Source organism: Taeniopygia guttata, chromosome Z (assembly GCF_048771995.1).
Source record: "Taeniopygia guttata chromosome Z, bTaeGut7.mat, whole genome shotgun sequence".
NCBI classification, from domain to species: Eukaryota; Metazoa; Chordata; class Aves; order Passeriformes; family Estrildidae; genus Taeniopygia; species Taeniopygia guttata.
This window is the reverse complement of record NC_133063.1, coordinates 64,650,860-64,675,631: the sequence shown is the minus strand read 5'-3', so window position 1 is coordinate 64,675,631 and position 24,772 is coordinate 64,650,860. Positions and strand designations below refer to the sequence as shown.

Below are 24,772 nucleotides of genomic sequence, written 5' to 3'. Positions count from 1 at the left end.
GCAGAGACCTCTGAGATCATCAAGTCCAACCTATGCCCTAACACCACAACTAGGCTATAGCACCAAGAGCCAAGTCCAGTCTTTTTTTAAACATATCCAGAGATGGTGATTCTACCACCTCCCTAGGAAGACAATTCCAGTATTTTATTATTCTTTCAGTGAAAAAATTTTTCCTAATATCCAACCTATACCTTCCCTGATGTAGCTTGAGACTGTGTCCTCTTGTTCTGCCAGTTGCTGCCCCGTGGAAGAGATCACCCCCACCTGCCTACAGCCTCCCTTCAGGAAGCTGTAGAGAGCAATAAGGTCACCTCTAAGCCTCCTCTTCTCCAGGCTAAACAACCCCAACTGCCTCAAACGTTCCTCATAGGGTTTGTGTTCCAAGCCCCTCACCAGCCTCATTGCCCTCCTCTGGATGTGCTCAAGCACCTCAATGTCCTTCCTGATATGTGTATGGCTTCATCTTGTTGATCTACATGATAGTTTGTACATTTTTCCAAGGGCCTTAACAGAAGAGATATTGCTTTCTGTTCTGTAATTTCGCCATAGGCATCATCCACAGCTGATCTTGCTAGATGGGAAAGATGTATCGGGTGTCTGTTATTGTTTTGTCATGATGAATTCCAGGAATAAATTAGGTTGTTGTATGTTTTTAATTATATTAAATCTCTACTGCAAAGATATAGAGATTTTAAATGAGATTAAGTCTGCAAGATCCTGAGTTCCTGTAGATGACTCTACCACGTGTGCATCTCATGTTTGAAGATGGAGATGTTTGACATACTCGCAAATGTTGTACTGATATAGGCTGATTAACAAAATTATTTTGTGACTTCTTCTTGTACACTTACTAAAACATAATTGTTCACATTAGAAAGAATGATGTTATGCTTAAAATTATTAAGGTAGTGTTAAAACTTGTTCTCTGGTCAGGGCATTAGTTTATCTATCATAATCCCTGTCTGAATTAGCCATGCTAACAACTGTCCCTCTGGAGCAACTTCCTTAAGCATTTTTCAAAACTCAGGAACTGACAAAGTTTAAAATAGCAGCCATCATTAGTCAAAAAGAAAATAATTTCAACTAAGTAAGCAGATGCTGTAATACTACTGGCACAAAAGTAGCAGTGGACCAAACAAAATTACCTTGAGAAAATGAGCTATGAGCCACAAGATGCCTGGCTGTAAATACTGGCAGCAACGTTTCAGTAAGGTGACCTTTCTCATACCCAGTTTCATGCTGTGTCATTTGTCTGAATTGTAGGAAGGGAAGTGCTTCTATGCTCAGAACAGTTTAAGAAGGACAGATCTACGCCCTAACACATACAAAATGCTTTGTCAATTGTACTGTTCAATGTTGGGCTACAATCCCATTATGGGTACAGCTGGATTGATAATAAAACATAAAACTGTTTTAGCATGCATTTTTTCACAAATGCATGTGTCCAGAATAGTATTCTAAAATACAAGTACCTTCTACCTTCTAATACTAGGTGACAGACTAGGTATTTTGAGATGGTATCAGAGTTGTAAAGTTATTTTTTCTTTTCAACAGACCCAAATCTGACATGCCAAAGGTCTATTAATGCTGCTAAGCAATCTCTCCTTAAAAATACCCTCCAAAAGAAAACAAATAATAATTATATCTCCTGGAAAAATAGTCATGGATTATTCTGAAGTATAGAGCAAAAAACCAACAACTTTCCCTGGTTTAATCTGCACTGCCAAGCTGCTTCCTTGTCACACTGCTTCCAGAAATTTCTGTACACCAGGACTGACTTCATCTAAAGGACCTGATATGCTAATTGTATGCCATCATATGAAGAGAAGCATCTTTTGCCAATCTAAGGATATAATTCTACTCCAGAAGCACAAACCTTACATTGTGGATGACGTGAAATAAGTGTTATGCTTCCATACGGAAGATGAATGAAATAGCCAACAGTGAGAGCCACTGTGGTACTGCTTCAGGAGGCAGCATCAGATCAGCCAGTCCCTGGCATGTAACACTGGCTCTGGAGGGTTGCAGCAGGCAGTAAAGTCAGTTTTCACCTACTTCCCCATGTGTATTTAAAATAAGATTATGTTAGGTCTCAATTAAGCAAATGAAAACATGCAGCCCCAGATAAAGGTCTGAATATCTATCATTACATCTCCTGTTTAGGTACAGCCATCACAGACATGTTGGCCATCTCAGTGGAGGTGAGAAGGGGGAAAGCTGGATTCACATTTCAAGCAAAACAAGTTAAAACCTAAGTTTCTGTTGTGATTAAATAATTTTGTGAATTGAAAACATCTGCTTAAGAGCCCCACTGAGATAAAAAGAGGAGGGGGCCCTGCTCATTCCCTCCCTCCTCATAGGTCTCTGAGGGCTGCCAGAGGCAGGGCAAAAGACCACTCTCCTCCTCCAGATGACCACACACACAGAGAGTACAAAACATGAAAACCTGTGTATGAGACAGATTTTCCCCGTGGTTCATTGGCAACTACAGAAAAATGAATACTTCTCTAACTAAGGCTGTCCAGGGTTGGTTTACTAAAAATCATTTAATCTCTGTAAAATCTATGAGTTTAAGAAGAAACACCAAAACTCTAGAACAAATTCGTCTTTTCAGGCAAAGCACAGCTGATCCTGAACAGTGAAAGGACAAGCTCACTGGGCTGTGTAACTGCAGCTGAACAATAAGCTGGCTAAAGGAAAGGTTTATCTCAAGGTATCACTTGTCAAGCTCAGCTTTGAAGGAGGCTGCTTTGCATGAAATGCTGGAGGAACTGGGTGTGTGACTATAACCAGTTCTTAGCCCTAGGGTGTTTTTTACTCTCACTAAGCATGAAACCTCTGAGACACTAAGGAAACTGCCTTCAGTCCATGGAAAAATTACTAAAGTAGCAAGAGGGAGATAGACTGCCTTAATATGAGTATTAACTTTGTTCTCTGCTGGTAACAAAGAAGCGAAGTTTTTATAACTGAAAGAAATTCAAACAGAGGAAAAAAATGAACAGCAAACAAAAGCAATACTGGTCAGTTCATTTTGGCACACATTATCCTGCAATTCTGCTGCCAATGTCAATGTATTACATGCTGTGTAGCTATAAATTTCATTTATGTTTGAATAAACACCAGCATATAGAATCACTTTGGGTCTGCCTAATGCAGTCTGTCTGCAGCCAGGCCAGAATTGCTACATTTCTTCATCTGAATCACCCCAAAATTAAAAGTTTCATTGCTCTCAAAGTGCACATACCTGCAATCCCTTGTAGCAGCCCACAGACATTAAAAATGCTTTTCTTCATTATACTCTGCACACACATAGTAAAGACAGACACAAATGCCACGGTGCAGAGAATCATGATTCCCATGGCTAGGAAAATAGCGGTTGCCTGCCAGAACCCACTGGCAATCTCGCTGAAGTTTTCAGCATAAGGACCACAAAGCGTGTCTCGTCGAGAGAACTGCATGTGGGAGATCCTGGTGCAGCGGCCGTAGATGCCCAGCGTTGGACGGTAGGGCTCCTGAGGTCCCCCTGTTCTGTTGTCCAACTCGTCGGAGCTTGAAGGCTTTGCTTTGCCAATCAGCCAGTCTGCACTCATGAAGGCAATGAGCTCTGCAAAAGCCACCACAATACTCAGCAGAGTCCATAGCATCGACCGACATGTTACAATGACATGACACATATTGATGTCCAGTGCTTGTGATCAGTGCAGCACACTTAAAATCCAGACACAAGGGAGAAAAAATTGAATTAAAAAAGGAAAACGACCCTAAGAAAATCACTGCAGCTGCTCTGCCTACTTTCTCAACTCTCTCACAACAATCAAGATGAAGCTTCTCAGGAGAAAAAGTGAACAGACTCAAGTTTTGTAAGCGGTGCAATCATTTGCTCTCTCTGTTCAGTTCCTCGTTTTTCTTTCTGGGATGCTGAGGTCTGAAGTATGCGTTTCTTTCTTAACATTCATACTGGCACATGACACTGCAGGCTGGTGGGGGAAGCTACAAGGACTGCCCACTGTTTGACATCATACACCTACAAGAAAAGAGAAAACACATCAGCAGTGAGAAATAAGTCGTTTCCACCCCCACAACAAACCAAGATCTGGCACAGATTCACATCAACATACAAAGCTCTAACAAGAACTGGTCAAACAGAGCCTGCTGAAAATCTCCCTGATTTCTTGCAGGGGAGTAATTATCTCCCTCCCACTGCTGCCAATACTTGCAATATCTGCTGTGCCCTATCCCATGGTAGGTGTTTGTCAAACACTTTGCAAGCAAAGGTCTCAGTAACACCCAGCGGTCCCACCCACTCCTACCACCACACCCCCATCATCTTCTTCTGGTCCAAATTACCAAGGGTGCTGGCAGTCACCCAGAAAAATGTTTGGACATGTTCAAGCAGTTTCACAGATGTGCAGCTCCTGCCTTCACTTTGGGGAGGCAGTACAGCCCAACTTTGGGACAGAGGCTGAGCACGGCTCCACGTGCCATGGGCACCTAGGTGCAAGGGGCAATGAAGAAGCTTGTTCCAGTGTTCTGGGTTTCTGCTGACTGCAGCTGAGTCAACCCCGCCTCAAGAGGAGGTGAACAAGATTACAGTTGCAGACAACTCACCCTGTGATCTGGTGACCCCTTTGAAGCCTGGATTTTGCAAGGAGTGGTGCCGCCCTGGGTCTAGGATCGAGGCTGGCACCAGTGTTTCAGGAAAACAATCTGCCTGCAGGTATGTTCACACACCTCATCTTGAACTGCTGCCAGAACTGGCAGCCTCTGGTGAGTAATGCCACTGTAAACAGGAATCTATGGAAAAGCAACCTGTCACTGCTAAGGGGCCAAAAGCCCAGTCAGAAGGGTTGACAGTTAGCCTTTAGCTTCCCAACTCCCCTCAATTCCCCTCCTCCACAGCCCAGAGTATGCTGCGACTGCAGCAAAATGTTCCCCAGGGCTTTCCCCAGGCCATTATACTGCCTTTCAACAGTGGCTGATGACATTCCCAGAGTTACACTTATCTTAGTACAAGAGGCAGAGATCACTATACTTCCAGCTCCTATCCAAATATCGGCCTCAAAATAACAAACAGGTCATTGCACACGCCTCTGCTCTTGAACTGAAACAGTGCTGCCTGAAAGCAAGGGTCGGAGCAGGAAATGCCCTCATGTTACCCCCTCCAGGATGAGAATGTAGCACTTTGAAGTTTTCTTCACCAAACCCCAAATACTGACATTAAACTGGAGGCAAAAGAGAAGAACCAGATATGGACCTCACTGCTGCGCTGCTGCAGTCACTAGATGCCAGAAAAACAGGCATCCCCAATATTTTTTTAAGGTTTGTCATGGGGTTGGTATTTAGTTTCTTAGGAGTTCTGAGTCAGGTTGTTGAATATTTGTCCCACTGAATGCAAAATGAAACACACACATGCAGCTTCACACATTCAGAATTTCACCCAGAAATCTCTACCCCCTCCTACATTAGATATAGTGAATCATCTGCAAGATTTAATCCAGCAATTTCTACTCACTCCCATATTAGTGTCAGTGAATTGTCTAGATCTGCAGATTCCTTTGGTAAAAGAGGCTTAAAGCTGATGTGCCAACAACAGAATTTGTCTTCTGTAGTTTACTGTTATGGCACTGCCTTAAAAAAGGGCCTTTAGACATAGAGAGCACTTCCACTAATTTTCTCTTTTGTGGGGGGAGAGCATTAAGTTTTCAAATAACCTGACAGGCTAATGATTTGAATACACCCTTTGTAATAACAGAGAGCTGAAGTGTCAGCCTGCCAAAGAAAGTTAACTTGCTCAGTATTTCTACTTAAAATAATGATTGGAATGCAGGAAATGTCCACTACAAACCTATATTATTCTGATGTCACCTGTACGATTAGGAAGAATTTAATTGAAAATGCCTTTATTTTTTTAAAATATGCTCCAAAAAGCTCTAAAACCTGTATTTCTCCACAATAACTGCACCCATATGAACTCATCTTTGTAATTCCGGGATTTTCAGTGAGGTGGAAGGGACGTAAGACCTGAACACCCATAATGGCTGTTACTGTTGACTCTGTACCACAGGATATAAAACAGCATTTATTGAACAAAGATGAAAACAAAGTTCATATTTGTTTAGGTAGGTGGATATTCTAAGTGAACACTGGCAGCCATAAAAATATATCACTGATAACAAATATGGGATACCTACTAGAAGAAAAGACTGAATCATGGGGCTCTTTCCCAACTGAAATGTAAGCACAATAAATTGCAGCAAAATTTTGTGACAGTATCTCCAGAAGAGTCACTACATGAACAAAATAGCCCGTCTAAAGCTGACATGGAGGTCATGTCAAATCTCAGGAGTTCACTTTGCTATTGTGCAAATAAAGGAAAATTTGCAGCATCTAAAAGTGAGACAGTAGATGTCATTGAGAACTACAATTCAATTGAAAATACTTTGGTTTGGTTTCTCCTAGGCAATGAGTACTTTATTATGGTGTGAAAAATACCAAGAGTCAATACACACACCAGTGTGTCCTCATCCTTGGGAGAACTTCTGCATAAGGTTTTCTGTGCACTAGTGACGTGCTCAAAGGAGAGCACCACTCACCTGCAAGTCCTTTTTGTCAGATAGACAAAAAAACATTTAAAGTAGGACGGTGAGCACAGAGGATGGGCAGAGAGGCATTTCTTTCTGAGACTTAGTAATGAAAGATTGCAGATGAAGTACTAAAGACAAGTTCCAGCTCAGTCATGTTTAGGTAGTCAACCTTTTCCCTGTTTTGACTTTCCCAATTAACCTAATAATCTCTCATGCAGCTTCAACAATATGTTTGTGCTATACATGGAAGCCTTTCCAGCTTCCATGTATGCTGTGCTACACCACTGTACTTTATAAAGCTTCACTCTGCTCACCTCCTACTTTTTTTTTTTCTCCATTTTTGCTCAGCAGAAACTCAAACCAGGCCCTTGCAAGGCTGAAACCTAGCTGTTTATTCTTCCTCTCAGTTTCCCATCCCCAACAAGTTTTTTCCATGAAAGAGCCGTATGGTCTTCACAGCATGCCACTCAGCATCCACTTCTGACTGACTGTCAAAATATTTGCTTTGACAACACAAATTCAAAATACACAATGGTTCTTTAACCCTTTTGGTATTAACTCATTCAAAGTAATTCTTGCTGAAGAAGCAGATTACAAGAAGTAGCCTCACCTCTTAGTCATTTGGGCCTCTCCCTATTTTTACTACTGCATTCAATCACATTGGTGTGGAAGGAGGCCATTCATGCTGGGAAACAGCCCTGCACAGCAAGTGCCCACATGAGCCACACACCACAGCAGCATGAGGGCCTTGGCAGTGCCATTCTGGCCCACCACATAACCCACATTCCTTGTCTGGACAGCACAGCTCTTAGATGTGTCAAAACTAAACCTTCAGCCTCACTGACCGTAGCTACCATGCTCATAGTCATGCTCTGCATTAAGTGAAGTCTAACACAGTGAAAAGATGTCAACGAGAACATCAGATTCTTAAGGTATCCAAAGAGAATAAGAGTTCTCAAATGTAAAATTATTTTGGTTATTTTAATCTAACAAATCAAGCCAACTTAAAACATTGCTAAAACTTTCTTTTCAGATTCAATCTTGACAACCAGATACACTGCTTCCAGTCATACTTTCACATCTCTAGCTAGGACTATTCAACTGTTGCCTTTTACTATACAATATGTCTATGTTCAAAGTATATAAATAACATATATTTTTTTCTGAATGAGATAAAGAAACAAAATTGCCTCTATTTTACTTACACTGCCAAAGCCAGAAAGTGAGAAGTGTATCCAAATTATAATATTTTAATTAAGGTTTTGGTTTTGAAGATGTTGAGCTTCAGAGTTTTGCTTTGCCATACCAGGTAGATAGGAAGGAACAGCTGCGAAGTACAAATCTGAGGCTGTTTATTTTAAAAAGGTGTCTGACAAGTAGTGTACAAGAGAACCACTAGTACCTTGCAGAACAATGTTGTGGCTAGTCCTTCATGCTCCCCTTATGATTTAACTGAAGTCCAAGGCTTGGACTGCAATACAGCTTTTGCCCTTTCCAGCCTGGTTCTGTCAGCTCAGGAGTGAGAATAAATCATTTTTAGATAAGCTTTTGGCTTGGCTTAAGCAAACAGTTGAATGGAAGGCCACACAGACTGCTGAAGCCATCCCATTTTATAAAAGAAATCCAAGCACAATTAGACATTTTCTTCTAAAGTTTGCTGGGGTCCAAATTACAACCACACAGAGGAATTTCTAAATCTTGTTTACCAGACACAAGCTTGAGCATCTCACAACACAAAACGTGCAAATCTTGGACGCCTGGGTTCTGCTTTCTCTGAAATGTTTTTCATTAGCAGTTATAAACTCTCTGAATATGCTTTGAACTACAAGAGTGGAAGTGGCTCCTATTTGTGTTATGTTTACTCACTATTTAAAACAAATAGAGAGTCTCACAGATTAAGACTCAATTGCCTCAAGCTGACCCACCCAGGTTGACATGAGCTTCCACTTTAAAAAGCTTCCATCATTAGGTGTTATTGGACAAGCAAACTGTTCAATTGTGAGCTCACCCTGCCTGGTGGAGTGAGGCAGCCATCAAACCGCCAAGGTGAGAGGGACTGCACTTAAGACAATGTAGCATGAGCACTAGAGATTGTTCATTTCCTGGATAAGTGATAAATGTTGGTAAATAAACTTCTCCTCCCACTCGGTCCTTGCAGCATTCTTACAGGAATTGCTGTTCAGAAGGAGATAGCAGGTTTCTGCCAACTTCCCTGTAGTCTTCAAAGCAGCAGACCAGACAACAAGCAGCATTTGTGAGGAGATAGAAAGGTGCACCTCTGCATTTCTACCCCACACACTTAGAGGTGACTTGTAAATGTAAAAAGAAGTACATTAATCACACTCCCGTCACAAGAGAACAGTGACAAGGATTAGTACTTCAGGAAAGACCAGTTGTCCCAAATGGTTTGGTGTAGGCTCTCTCTGCAGACCACAAGGAGCTCTGGTGTCAAGGTTTCTGATAAGCACTGCATACTCACCACAGGAAACACCTAGACCAAGAAGAGGGAAGGACACTTTATTGTGCCTTTGTTTCATTTTCTAAATGTAACACATCTCAAAGTGATCAAAAAGATTCAGCGTCAGATAACAAAATGGAGAAGGTGCTTTAAAGCTGAAGTGGTTGCACTGCTTCAGACAAATAGCTGAGAATAAGCATTCACCTATGTATTTTCATCAAATTATTGCCAACCTAAACAACATTCCAGAACGGAGAAGAACTTGAAGAACAAAGAGCAAAGTTTTGATTAGTCTTCCCTTGTGAATTAAAGAGCATGAATATTTGTATAGCTAATGAATATTTAACCATTATAAACCTGCACATGCATATTAATGAGTGCATAATTGTGCTAGGTGGTTGAAAACACATCACACTAAACAGATGAATTTTACTGGTAATGGAAAGAATGTAGACTTACGATGCATCATGTCTTATTCCTGCTGGCACAATGTAAGATATGAAATGGAAAATGAAAATCCTTTTCAAAATAGTCAAAATTCACTGAAGTATCCTAATCAAAACACTATTTCCTTGTCTTTCCTTTGAATTATCCTGTTTACTTCCACCTCTCCCTACCAAAGGAATGTAGATGTAAAATTTTAATTAAACTATTATTCATGTGCCCAAATATTATGTACACCAAGTGAAAAATAAATGTATAAAACAAAAGAAAATAATTCTGACAGTACTGTTGGTCTCCCAAAGCTGGACATGATGTTTATTCCATTTCATCTTGCAAATGCTATGGAATATGACAGGTGGATTTCTTTCTAGAATACATTGTTGTAAAAGAAAAAAATATAAAACTTTTTTCCAACTTAAAAAAAAAAAAAACAGTTGAAATGCACTATTCTTTTTCTGACCTCATTAAAAGCCATGGCAAAGCTCCCACTGACTTTAATGGGGCCTATACATCACTGAAAAATCACTACAAGAATGAAGGTTTCCAAATTTTCAGACCAACTGCAGGGGAGGTTTAAACACAGAATTCATTTCCCTCTTCCCTCATCCAGACAAAACTTTGCTTATTGCCCCCCTACTAAGAGGATATCAACCTAACTCAGATTTCCAGCGCTGCCTCTGAAGCACAAATTCTCAAGCTGGAGATTTGTTCCATTGCTCTGTATTTATTGACTTACAAAATTCCTTAAATCTGCAGCCATTACATTGTGTTTTGAAAATTTACTTGGGATCTTTTCTAATTCCAAAATTTATTAAAGCCTACAATGTTAAGAAAAGATAATGTGTGGTATTTCTATTGTTGCTTCTCAGGAGAAAATTACACATCGCATCAAAAATCATCACTAAGGGAGCAATCTTGGCTACAATTAGTGATAGCCTAACTGCTCAGGAATTTACCAGCTGGGAGCAGAATCATGACTTTTCTTTCCTAGTTTGATTCCTCAGTAACTCACTGAAGTCTCAATCTTCAGAAGTCTCATCTGAAGCCCCCTTTCTTGGTTACCTACATTATCATATATGGAAGCAGACTCAAATATTCATTGTGTTGTGATTACTTCATTAAAAAAAAATTAAAAAAAGAAAAAAGGTTTAACTAGAGCTTCTAAAGGAATCTAATCAGAAAATAAAGGGAGGTTAGGAGAAAAATGGGAAGTCAGAAAGAAGGAACTACTAATATTTGGTAGTAACAAATCCGTGCTATTTTTATAGTAAGGATTTTTACTTTAAAAGCAAGCCAGACTATGGCTATTTAAATAGTTAATGGTGTATGCATAAGCTGGATCATCAGACCAAAACCACATGTAATCTGCACTTATTGTAGAAAACAGTTCACTCCCATGAGTTCATTGTGACAGATTTGGAACTATACTTTATAATTTATTAATATTATACTAAGATATTTATTATACTAATACATTGGTTATTGTTTAATATGAGACTAGTGAGAAAAGCAGGCAGGAAAGGAAAGAATGACTCAGTTGTGACACTTCTCAGCAAACTCTAGGGAATTGCTTATTAAAAAGACAAAACTAGCTCAGGAGAAGCCTCACAAACACAGCGGATAAAAGACCTGATGATTGCTTAGGAAGGAACAGTTTTTCAAACTGGAGGGAAGAGAAGCTGTTTTAGACAAACAAGCTTAAGAGAAGGCACCTATGGGATGTGCCTATTGAAATTAGGCCAACATGGAATACCATACTGGGCTCCTCATTTGCCCTTAGACAAAGCAGACAGCCCTGCAAACAGCTGTGGTTTTTGAATGAAGGAAACACCACTTCAGTTGATTCCCAAAAGGAAATCATTGCAGTATCTCCTTTTGCATTTGTGGTTCTCTCAGCAGAACAACCACAAAGGTTATGGCTCTCTGAACAGCCATGGGTGGATCATTCTCCTGCTGAGATGAGACCTAAGGCTACAGACCCAAGGATTGACCTTTGTGAGCAGGAAGGACCCAGAGTTGTTTGCACTGTTACTCACTGCAAACAATCTTCTACATCAGTCCCTCCCAACTGCTGCCAGCTAGAAAGACACCTGACAGGTATCGACTACTCCCCAGGTTCATGACGTATAACTCTCACTGTAAAGAAAAGACACACTTTTGGCACAACAGGATTTTTGCACTTTGGATTCAAGACACTTTGAATCCATGCAATTCGACCAAATTACCTGCTATGATAGCAGAGACTGATGAGATGGAGAAGCTAACTTGTCACAAAATTTTTGTAATCATTCTTGTTCCTCTTAATTCAAACTGAAAGTGAAACATGGTTCAAAAACACTCAGTACAGACAAGCAGCTCAGCACAGTAATGCATAAAATTTGTGTACATTAAGGAACACCTTGACTGTGACTTTTCATTGTACTTTCGCTGAAGAGAACCTGAGCAGTGGCTCAGGTAAGTGAAAAGGGCTGTGATGGATCAGCGCTGCCATGTTTCTATACTGGCAAAGATGTCTGAAGTATCTGGGTACCACATATAACAGCAAACTTGAAAAGAGTGCACAAAAAAACTTTTATCCAGGAAAATGCCAAGTACTCAGACACTGTGCACATGAACTGAAGAACTGAAATTAGATATTTTCAATACTGCATATTTCATTCATCAACAATTATAGGAATTCAGTGTTTAGTTGGAATGTCTAAAACAGAAGCTCGCTGCAAAGAACTTGGAAAAATTTAAATTAATAGCTGAAATTCTGGAAACCCCATTTTAGAGCAAGAAGCAAAAATAAACAGATTATTTATTTTAGCAACTGGATTTAATTTTAAAGCCAAGATTGAAGATAATTCTACAAGTTGAGCCATGTGCAAAATTCTGGCTTGTTTTAATGCAGTTTGACTTGCTAGACTAGATAATGCTAACAGTCCTTTTCTATCCTTAAAATGTATACAACCACGAAAATGAATAACTAATGAATGTTTGTAGAAACTGAAAAGGGCTAGAAAGAGGAAAAAGTGCATCTTTCTCAGCTTCGCTTTCTCCTAAAATGCTGTCATGCCTCTTTCTCTGACATCATACAGTTTGTGTCCCAGAAACAATGGTGCAAACTAAATCTGGACCTGTGTGGGGATATGCATATAGGTCTGGTAATGATCCACCTTACTGCCATATAAACACATAGGCGAAAAAAAAAAGGAAGAAAGCATAAATAACCATGCCAATTCTCCAGATGAGATGTTCCCTCTCTCATGTAATGAAGTCTGTAGCAATACTGTGAACTCAACGAGAACACTGGCACTAGAAACCCTAAAACCCTGGAGGCTTAATATACTCTGCAGTGTCTTGCACTGTGCCAAACACTTCTCTTGTTATCCTTCTAACACAAACTTCAGCTATTCCTGTGTCACTTTGAATCTCTAGCCCTGACACACCACATGCAGATGTACTTTTCCTTCTCCACAAAGGAGGACTGTGGACACGGTCAATCTCCAATAGTGACTGATTTTCTGCACACTGAGAAATGGTTTAGGTATTAAACTGCAGGTTTTTTCCTACAGTAACCACTGCTGATTTAGGCAATTACCACAGCAACATGTCAACACAGATGAAAAGAAACTCACCTGTGAAGAAACAAACTTAGTTCTATGACTAGCTTTCTCCACTTGTGCTTCAGAGAGGAACATAAACTTACTCCTAATATCTGTAGCAGATGACTTCACAAAATCGTACCTCATTGAAGAGGATGAAGCTACAGATATTCACGGGTCCCACTAGATTGTAGGGAGTGGACTTACTTCACGACAGACCACCTCTTTATGTATTGGCTGGTTAGTTTCTTTCAGTTCTGAGTGACATTAATCCTTTTGAAAGCAAATTCAGTCTACAGACTGGTGGGAGGGTAACATCTGATTGAATTGCTGCCAAAAGGTAGAAAGTTCTTGATTATGTCTTTCCCATTGCGAAATGCAAATGAATCAAAATGCATATCTGGAGATCTCCCAAGGAACAGACAGATAATTATGATGAAGAAAAAAGTCCCTGCATACTACAAGCTTTATGGAAATCTGTCTGCTCTGTAAGTTTCAAACATTTAACTGCATTCTGGAAATTATCTTTAAATACAAGATTATCTATTAGATCTCCTTATTGCATTTCAAGTTCTATGCAAGCACAGAGTTTAATGGCAAAATTAAAAGTACAGTACAAGAAACAGTTTCATTAACTGTCCACCATGGAAGTTGCTGTTTAAAACCAATTCTAAAGAGCGTACTCATTGCTTTCTGTATGTCGATATTGACTATTACTAGCATTTATTGGTTCTTTAAAATACACGGTTGCAAATTATAAAATTTATCTTCTGGTTCCTAATAAATGCTCTCCTAAAAACCAACTTTTTAATCAGAGGCAAAATTAATTAGATTTTAATAATTCATTAATAGCATGTATAAAACTGAAAAAAATATGGTCATTCAGACTATGCATGTACTTAAACTTATCAGAATTTTGTACCATGACTACCTGATCTGAGACAAATGTCCCAGTTCATGTAGTTGCATAATTACCTTACAATCTCAGGTGAACAGGACTGCTCTTTTGCCAGTCTTTTTCTATTTGGTTATGTTAAGATTGTGGAATAAAAAGTTCATACAATGCAATCAAATAAGCAAAACCATTTCAGCCTAAAATAGAATATATTGAAAAAAACCATATTTTCTCTGGTTTTTAGTTTATTTTTTTGAAGATGCTTCGTCCAATGTTCTCTCACTTTTGAGCAATAGAGTTATGGGATCTCCAAAGTATCAAGGGAGAGAAAAATAAAGAAAATAAATCAAAATGGACTACTTAAATATAGGGAGAACAAAAACATGCAGATAGAAAGATCAACATTATAATCTATAAAACAGGCTTGGAGATGGGGGAATTGAGTCCTTTTCCTAAGTAAGCACTGCCCAACATACTGAAATGTTTTCCAGTGAGTACTACACATTATTAAGCTCCAGATCTCTGATAGTGTGTAAAATCTTGCTATCTGACACAGTTGAAATTTTGTCTTGTGTATATGTATATATATATATATGTATATATAGAGAGAGAGAGGGAGAGAGAGAGAGAAAGTACAAAAAGAAAACCTTGGAAATATTCTACCCTTACAAAATAATTTTACATTCTTCCTGAATAAAAACTGAATCAGATATATCTATTTTGAGAGATATAAGATTAAGGACACCAAAATTCTTACTTTATTTAACCAGTATAAATACCTCTATAGAAGTTAAATTTCAAAAATTATAATCTCAAGCTTTAAGAAATTCCACAAAACTGTAACAAATTCCACAATCCACTGAATAAATCAAACAGGAAGCAAAACAGTTTCAGTGCACACCCAGTACCCTGACAATCTCCCAGCACTGTTGGAGGAACACTTGCAGATCAACAGTTTGGTATATCTTGCACCAAAATGACACAACGGTCTCCCCTTTTTATCTTTATGTCAGAGAATAAAATCCTACAGGAAACTAGAAATGAAACTCATTAATCTGTGTTCAGTGAATGCCATCTTTAGAAAGAGTAAGGGATTGTTTCTTTTGGAATATTGCTTATCTTTTACAATTGAATTCATTATCTAGAGTACAAGCTGACAGATCCATCTGGTGTTCTGCACAGGATAAATTCCAAGAACACACTAGTTGGTGTACACTGCATTTACTTCACTAGGGTAAACAAGAACCTAGCAAGGTAAAAAACAAAACCCAAACAAGTTGAATGAAGCATTTGAGTCCTTGCTTCTGTAATCACTTTTTCCCCGAGCTGTCATGATGGCAGGAATAACAGAAAAGAAGCTCTCTAAGCTTTTTGGTGCAGCCTGGTCTATTTGCAGCACAGACAGAACAAAAGATTTAACGGGACTGACTCACTATTTGGATAATGATCTCATCTGAATTGAGCTGTGAAAATACCAATTTGCTTGAGATGACATAATTGCTGTTGCAAAATCTAGATTCCTCAGTAGCTCTCCTAGAAAGAAAGTTTTGTTGTAAGACAGAAGTGAGAGGCTCTTCAAGCAGATCATCCTGGGGATGTGCCCAAAGGCCTGTTGGTGCATGTTGGTACAGCTAGGTCAGAGCTGCCAGCAGCGCTGCTGCAGCAGGCTGTCTTCTCATAGCTGCAATTCATGCTCTGTACCCTTGCAGGTTCTGCCCTTGTAGGGCTAAGATCCACATCAAATGCTCACCTTTGTGTTTGGAAAAGCTCAGCATGCACCAGGCTTTGATGATGAAGCCATCACCACTGGCTTTGTTCCTGATGTCATCTGCAGTGAAGCTGATCCCTGTTTTGCAGCATTATTTTAAGATGCTGCCTGAGTAATTCTGGATAGACCACAAGAAAAAATTGCTTATCTTTCACCAAAAGTCACAGAAAATTCCATTTCCTCAGGACTGGAGTAGACATACACAGATTGGAGCAGAAGATGCCACAACTGGTGGCAATTGTGTTCTTCTGTGTTCACGGTGTGTGTCTTTGGCTTCAAGAACATTCACATTTGTTTACTATGTATGTTTTTCCCAAGAAAGGAAAGAACTACTTTGTTCCTTTTTTACTACAATCAAAATCTGCTATCCTATTTAGGGAAAGGGAACACAGAAAGCAGAAGATACTAGATGACAAAGTTATCCTTTTTTATTTTTCTTTCTTAGTATGGTGCTGATAAACACTTGTTTTTGTACAATTTCAAACCAAACTTAGGGTAATTCCTGCCCTATAAGCAATATTTGTATTTGCTCATCATGATCATGACCTTAGCAGTGTGATTTGAGGCTTCGGAGTCCTTGCAGCTGTACTGAACTCTCCAATGCTTTTACAAAATACTAGAGCAACAAAAGAAGAACACCAGTATTCACTGAAAAATGTTTAACAAATTATCAGAAAAATTCTAAAGCATTTAGCAGAGTCTTAGTCCTTTTACCTAGGATACGCCCAGTAGCTCATCTCTCAGTTGCAGGCTGAAACAAAAAACTGCAGAAATTGTACAGTAGCATTGCACTGGAGCAAAATACTGCTTTCAGCATGTGCACACCCCAATTCTCTGTATTCCACAGACACCATCTTGTATGCAGGAGGGCTTAAAACAGTTGAAACTTCAACAAAATATGCTGAAAGGACAAGAATGCACACATAGCTCCTTTTCTCAAATGTCGAAAAACTTCTGCGAACTAGATTTCAGCTTTTTTTATGACCTGTTACAACAAGATCATACACAAATGGTCTAGCTGCTTAGTTTGTACACAAACAAACAAAGAAACATGACAGGTTAGGTTAGATAAGACGTGTGTGTCAGAAATGTAAAATTAGCATGCTGGTCAAAGTCATACCCAGTAAAACAATCCTCTCCCTTGTTTTCAAACTCAGTTTTGTTTAAGGGTTTGGTTTTTGGTTTTTATTTTTTTTTTCCACAGGAAGCTATAAAAAGAAACAATAAGCAGAAAGTACTTAAACAACAAGCAAATGCAAGGAAGAGATAAGGTGAAGTACTAAAAATAAATCTGGAGTAGTTGCAAGCTGGTGAGGAAGCAAAGTAACAGTAGAACATCCATGTCTTTATGCAAATACAGTTAAAAAGAAAATAAATAGGAACCAGCTGGTGAGAGGAAGAGCATGGTGGAACAAAGCACACTATGGGAATGAAAACACAGGCTGTTATAATAACCTGTACAGGAAAGCTGCATGCATAAGAGAAGGTCAATGCAGTATTACTGTAATCTGAGACAATAACAGTGTGCTAAAATATGAAGAGGGACAATAGGAATGTTGGACATTCCACTGTACCTCTGTGGAGGCTGACAGCTTGTTCATACTCCAAGAGCCTGGCTGCTGACAGCCAACTCGGAAAGCCTGTGCCATTCCCCAAGAAAGCCCTGTAGGTCATCTCAGCAGGATCACCACTTGACAGCACTGGAGCAAAAACAGTCAGACTGACCTGGGGAAGGCTGACACAAGAAGGTGTCCTTGAGCCTTACAGATACTTTTCAACACTCACCAGTACAAAAAGTGACATTACTAGAAGTCTTATAATACAAATGTTAAATGATTACATAGGAAAAGTGATCCTGAATTCTACAAGAAGCTGTAAATGAATGGCAGATAATTTAAATGTGTGCAAAAGAATGGTCAATCACTGTTTAACCTTTTGAAACTCTTGGGGAATTTGTAAAAAGAAGTTTAATATAAAAGACTGAAATTTATCAAACAGCAGTAACATTTCAATATTGAAGAATGTAATGCTGGAGGAAAAAAAAATCAACTTATACTCAACTTATAAGCAACTCCCTTAAATCCATAAAAACCATGAGATTATGGAAGTAAGCCTAACCTTTAAATGGACTGTTTCTTTACAACAACATGCTTAACTCCAAACCTTAAATTACTATTTTTTGGGAGGAGAAGACCAAGAAGGGTCTTCAAGCAGGCAGTGATCCCTCTATAGAATTTAATTATATTTTGTCTCCTAAAAATACTATGAAAAAATGCACAGAAGAATGCCCCTGAAGATAACTTGAGTTATACTCAATATGGATACATTGCCCCATTTTCAAAGTCCAAATAATCCAGTTTCCTAAGGGTAGGCTACCACTGAAAGTCTTCTAAATGAGGGATCATAGCCTTCAAGAGCTCTGTACAGCTGCTAAGATTAACAGAAGTTTCCCTTCACTCTGCAGAATCATGTCCTGAAGATCATGATGAGCAAATACTAATATTGCACAGAAAGCTGGAATTACCCTAAGCTTGTTTAAAACCATCAAAAAACAAGTATCTAGCAGCACTGAGAAAAATAACATTGACTTGTCCATTCCCTCATTTGCTTTCTACGACAGCAGAGAGAAAAAATCATTCATTTAGGTTTGTTGGCAGTGTACTTATATACACTTATCATTCACAAATAATCAATTCCTTTATAAGACAAATGAAGTATGCAAACAATTAACAGAGAAATGCTCAATTTGCCTTTTCCCCTCCCTGTCTTGGTAGACATAAGTTGTATTTGCATTAATAGTTAAAAACTACAGATACTGCACATTTTTCAAAAGCATGTGATTATAAGAATATACTATACTTCACCTGATGAAGTGAGGTAGCATACAAAGAACATGGTTTTTAAAAATTAATATTTAACTTGATAAAATTAGCATTATTATAGAGCAGATTTTTAAGTCGGACAATACTAAAACACATTAAATTAATTCAAAGTCATGCTCCACCACAGTTTTGCAGGGAGAAATTGTTATTCCAATACACATAAACTGTTATGAATGCTGTCAAACTGATGCTCTGTAAAAACTAGACAATTAGACAAAGGAGAATGCATCCCACCCACCTTTTCTCCCTGCCATGAAAACAAGAAATTTAGGCTGATTTTTTTCCAACAACAAAATTCAGGCAATGTTTTCTGAGGTAGAGTAATGGGGATGTGTATTTTGTTCTTCTTTGAAAAAAGGTGTTAGATATATTCTACAGAAGTAAAGATATATTCATCCATAGTGTTTTTTAGCTCCTAATTAAAATTGTGGCTTAAAGCACAAAACAAATACAGACTATGATACTGATCTCTGAGTTGGTAAAATGCTTTCATGTACCCACCAGCATATTAAGATACAAATTCCTCTGGTTAGTGACATTGTCTGAATTCAGTTCCCAGAAGATAGTAATACAGAACACCAAGGCTACAGACATATCAGACTTCTCAACTATAGGGAAGCTTTTGAAACAGTAAATAAGTTTGCATGGATTTTATTTTTCCTCTTGCAGAGAAAGATTTCACAGGATTTTGTAAATGTTCAATATAATTTAAAAGTTCTAATTTAATTGTCAACACTTTTACTAACTCATCATTTCTATGAGGCTTGCCTTGCTATTTGAACACAGGAGTAAAAGCTTAATCGGACATTAAGCACACATTTACAACTGCAATCTTAGAAACTAAATAACAAAATGACTCAGTTACTATGTTTTCACTTAGATCGGCTGGTATTCAGGAAGTGAGACTCTGATTACTAATCATCTGAGAGAGCCCTTGAAATTCTGAGTGACCTTTTGGAAGTTTTGAAGAATAAGCATGCAACATGAAATCACTGGGAAACAGCTTCTTAAAGAAAACAGGTAATGGAGAAATTTAATTGAGAATTAATGCATATCGGACATGTCCTGACTTTAGTGTTTTGAACCCAACAAGGCTGAGCACCAGCCCTCTACAGAAAGCAGGGTTGCTTGTTCTTCCTCTTAATTAAAACCTATACTTACATTTTATTCACATTCCCGACATATGCTGTTAACACTAGAAGACTACCCATGTCACAAAAATTCTTGTGCTTTATTGCCATAGTGTGAGCTCAGACAGTAGTTTACATAAGTCCACCAAACAGCCATCAGGAAATACAATTAGGGGTTTTCCAAAACTGCATTTGGAAATGACAGTAAAAAAAAAAAAAATAGAGCATGTAAAACTGATTAAGCCAAAGGTAACCCTTACAACCTTTCACTGTATGGAGACATGATCTTTAGTAGAGAAATTGAAGAGTCATTAATGTAGAGGAATTCAATTTATTGAAATAGAAGTCAGTAATTGCATTTGCCTAGAGTAATTGCATATCATAAACACAATGAACTTGAAGCCTTGGTGTATATCAAGGGCTATGAATTAACTAACACCAGTAAGATTAACTGAAAAAAAGGAAAAGGGCTAATAGGATACTGATGCACTTTGAAACAGCTATGCTGCTTTCTCAGCTAGAAATAGTACATGAGAAGCAGATAATCTTTTGGTATATCTCAAGAATGTATGTATGTGCTCAGATGTCCCGAGAACTGCAGACAGAGAGATCTGGAATGTTTCTGGCAATGGAAAAAAAAAAAAAAAGAAGGGGTAGGGATGGGGTGGGAAGGGAGGGTTTTAAAGGGGGATGGGATCAGAATGAACCCTACATCAAAACCTTCAATTTTGTCCCTGTATGAAAGGGGATAGTGAAGTTTTTTTGTTTGTTTGTTTGTTTGTTTTTAAAAGAATTGAAGCACCCAGGAATCTGGACATAGCAGAATTCAAGTATTTCCTACAAGTACAATATAAGCTAGCATGAAATCAAAAAAGACAACATTCAATGAGAGCAAGTACCAAGAAAAAGAAGTATATAAATATAAATACAGACTGAAGAACAGCTAGCAGTACTGTATAAAAGAAAGCAAATGTTAAATGCGTCACAACTGAGTAGGAGTCAAAAGAATGACAAAAGCAAAACTGAAGTGTTCTAATTCAGAGGTGTGTTAGTACTCTCACCAAAACATAGAAAGCAGTGATCACATGTACTTTCAAAGCATCCAGCTTCTTACTTAACATTTCAGCAAAATACATAGAGATGGCAAGAGAGATCAATGGCCAGAGGTTTTAAAAATGTGACAGGAGGGAAGATACAAGAAGCCTTAATTCATATGGAAGAGTAGATATGATAGTAACTGAAGTGATATTGCTAGGCTCCTAGAAACAGAGTTCTGGTTCACAATCAGCCCATAAACTCTCCATAGACTAATGTTCTGTCCAACAAACAATTTTGACCTTAAATATTAAATGAAAGCCTATATAGGTAGTTGTAAAAACAACTGCAGCACTGAATAGAGCCATAAGAAAACATAATGGAACAGAAAAAAATCTGTGTAGGGTTACCATTAAAAAAATCTATATAAAGATTTTCTCTACCTTTCTTCCAGTTTCAAGTTTCAGCAAGAGCTATGAAAGCAGCTGTGGCTGGGGTAAACTTGAATGGCTAGACAGAAAATGTGGTAAGAATTTCAGGATAAAGTGAAAGGAGCTTTCTTTTACAGTGCAATCAGACAAACTTGACATTCATGCCCTTCACATGGCCACTCTATAAATTACAGGACAATAAATCAACCAAATCAAAACAGGATGTGCAGGGCAGTTGCTGTGTTTCTTGAACACCTCCTCTGGGATGCAGATGCAAGACACCCAAGGGGGTTTGCAGAAACTTCCAGCCCAGGTGATGCATATGCTCAAAATGGCCCAGAAATAATTATAAAACTAGATCTCCTAACAGAATCTTCTGCTTGTCTTCCTGCCGACATTTGCAGTGTGCTGAAGGAACCTGTAAGAATGGCCTTTGTATGCCATCACAATCTAAGGTTATTTTTTCCTCAAGTTTTAGTTATGTTAGCCCAGAGCTTCTCCATATTCCCTTCGGTACCAGCAAAGGTTGCATAAAGTAACAATGTAAGTGCTAGAAAAATGTTCAACTGACACAGCTGTTTGATAGAGAATTTCAAGTTGGGTAAGGGCATCCCCTTACAGGAAAGTGGAATTAAAGTTGTCGCAGTTCAGGCTCAGACTCCATCATTGGTTCCCTTTATCCATCAAAATATAAGTTCTGCCTTAGTACAGAGATTGTTCAACACTTTCCACTCTTAAAATGTATTTTCATTGCTTACAACTTTGCCAAAATAGCAGTTTGGGCTGAAACTTTCCACACCAGATGCCTGCCTGAGGCTGAATTTTTTTGCACAAGTTTCAGCCAAACAATCTAGATGTTCTAGAAAATGAAGATGTGTTTTTCAGTATTAAAAGCATTTGGTGACCTTTTCTTCAAGAAAGAAAGCTTTGTAAGAGTAGATAATCTTCTACTCCATCAGATGGTTCATGACACTGAGGGGTGCACATCTACCCTGATTTGGCAGCTAGAGGCCTTTTGTAAGCTTGCCCAGTGACTTAAACCTCCATAGTCTCCATCCTCACTTTGTACACCTTTCTGTCAAGCTGGAGTCCTGATGAGACCAGCAGACCAGTCACCCTCCCTGGGGGACAACATGTGATTACAATCACCCATGGACCATGTCAGATCAGAGCTGAAATCAAAGCCCAGTTCAGAGCATGCTTTTCCCTCCCCTGCCAGTGACAAAACCATGCAAAGGGCTATGCTGGGAGGCTGCTTAAGAAGGAACAGTGAAAGAACTTAAAAAACTAAACAACCAAAAACTAAACTAAAAAAAACCCTAAAAAACCAAAAACTAAACTAAAAAAAAAACCCTAAAAAACAACCAACAAAGCACACAAAATAAAATAACAACAACCACACCATATCTGGAGACTGTGTGGGCTGAAATAATGAAATGAGGCAGAAGAAGATGGAGAATCTGGATCAGTGAGACAGAGTTCACTAATGAAGAAACAGTTAAGGTCTCTCCAGAAGGCAACCCAACCAGCTTACTCAGGGATAGCAAATGGGTGTTATCAGTAACAGATGAAAAGCACCTAGAAGTGTACAGAATCTATTTTGCACAAGTACCCTCAAGTCTGGCATTTCCTTACATTTTAAAACTCTGCATGAGAGCATTCCCAAAGGTTCCTTGTTCTGCATCTGAAATACAACTTTACAATGTCCACATACATGTTGTGAAGAGTGGAATTAGATGCTACAGCAGAGCCAGCCTAGCAGGGACTCCTTGGAGACCAAACACAATCCTTTCCCTAACACATCTTCCTCATTCCTTTTACCATTCTGGTAAGCACTGGATCCCTCAATGAGGTGACTAAATCTGACAAGCCAGCGAAAAATTAATCCAGAAGAGAAGGATAGAAAAGAAAACCAGGAAGGAAGCAGGCATTTTCTCAAGTTGAGTGCAAGTTGAACTGGCTCCCAGTGCAGATGAAAAGCACCTCATTGGGCAGTAGGAAGGCAGCAGGACCACACACCAGGAAGCAGGGGGGAGAAAAGCAAGGCTTCCTCCTTCTTTTCAGATAAAGGCCTTCACTATGACAAGTTGAAGGACATGATTACAAAAGTTACAATGTGGCATAACAATTGCTTAAATCTCCCCATTGATTGGAGACCCTAGAAAAAGAAGCTCCTTCTAGAAAACATGTCAAAACTACTGGTATTTCTTCAGAGTCACAAGTCAAGTCACATGCTGGAATTATTTCACTTTAGCAATGCTTCAGTGACTCACTAGCTGGCATGCAGTATATTGCCCAGAGAGAACTCATCTTAATAGTTTAGCTCATATCTATGTGGTCAGAAAACAATATAGTTTTATGCAGTCACTCTTATTTTTCTGTAGTACAATCACACTGGCCCAGTTGTATCCAGGGGCAGCCCACCCACTTCCAGATTAAAACTAGAAAAATAATTCTTCTGTTTTCATTAAAAGTTCTTCCTCCTTTACCCACATTACAACTGCACCCACACTCAAACAATACACTCCAGACAAGTTCTGAAGAGTTCTCTTTCTACTTTTCATACATAACAGCCTGTTGACCCCACCACAACACCAAATCCTGGCAATCCTTGCAGTTAAAATAAACAAATAAGCCCTTAAACCCACCACAAAAAAGGGATTGGGCGATCCAGCTCCCAGCTGCAACACTTGTGTTTGAAAGTTACAGCAGTGAGTGGCCTGAGGAGCAACACTTCTGCCCCTCACTGAACAGCCCAGCCTCTGGCTCTGACACTGGTGGGCTGCTGTGGCCAGTGTGAGACACACAAGAAGCCTGTGGTCCCTCAGATACCTGTCAGACAGTGCTAGGCAAGACCCCCTAAAGTTTCAGAGAGACATGAGAAGAACACTTCTCTTCATGCCATGAGCTAGGAGCAAGGATGCTAATAGTAATCGTGAGGCTGCTGATTATCCTGAGCATGCAGAAAGACACGCACAACTTAGCTTTCCAAATTATTCCCTGCAGATCAATTTTTATTGCACAGACAGGCAAATCTGGTTTGTAGCCTCTCCCCGCCCCACAGTCCTCTGGACAGAGCTGGGTCTGAAACACATCTGCAGCATGAAATGTCCTGAAGTGGGGAAGGGCTTGCCACACCACTCTCCAGCTACAGGCCAGCATCATTCATCACACCAACTGACAGGTTAGACTTGTGCACATGGGAAAAAAAGGGAAAAGCAACAAAAATCCCACCACACATTGAGCAGTCTGCGGCAAGAATCAAAGATTATTGCATCACATTCTTGTACTGCATTCAGAGCTTTTTTGGCCTGAGCTCTCTTCCTGACATCATCTACCATGACTACCCTCCAAGTTCTGTCTCAGAGCTCACTTCCTCAACAGAACTACAACTACATATGCACATTAAAAAAACTAAAGATGCACACACTGTCCAAGTAAGCAGTCAAAGAACTAACTTCCAGTTGGTTTGCTTATCTAGTTCCAGCAATCTACTTTTTTCCAGCCTGTTGTTCTTATCTTCAATATACTGATTTTATTGCAGGATGCTTCTGAAAT

At 39.1% G+C, this 24,772-nt stretch overlaps 1 protein-coding gene across 4 annotated transcripts in view; it reads right to left on the bottom strand.

Moving 5' to 3' along the window:
• The window catches only part of LHFPL2 (LHFPL tetraspan subfamily member 2), a 121,275-nt gene that overhangs the window by 15,562 nt on the left and 80,941 nt on the right, over positions 1–24,772 (bottom strand). For 3 of the 4 annotated variants that reach the window (XM_002189393.7, XM_072922511.1, XM_030258617.4), the window contains exon 3: positions 3,245–4,024. In XM_002189393.7, the coding sequence (XP_002189429.1) occupies positions 3,245–3,674 (430 nt within the window). In that variant the 5' untranslated portion in view covers positions 3,675–4,024. Of the gene's footprint in view, positions 1–3,244; positions 4,025–4,118; positions 4,252–24,772 lie in introns of those variants that run through there. The other variant, XM_072922512.1, reaches the window with a different exon arrangement.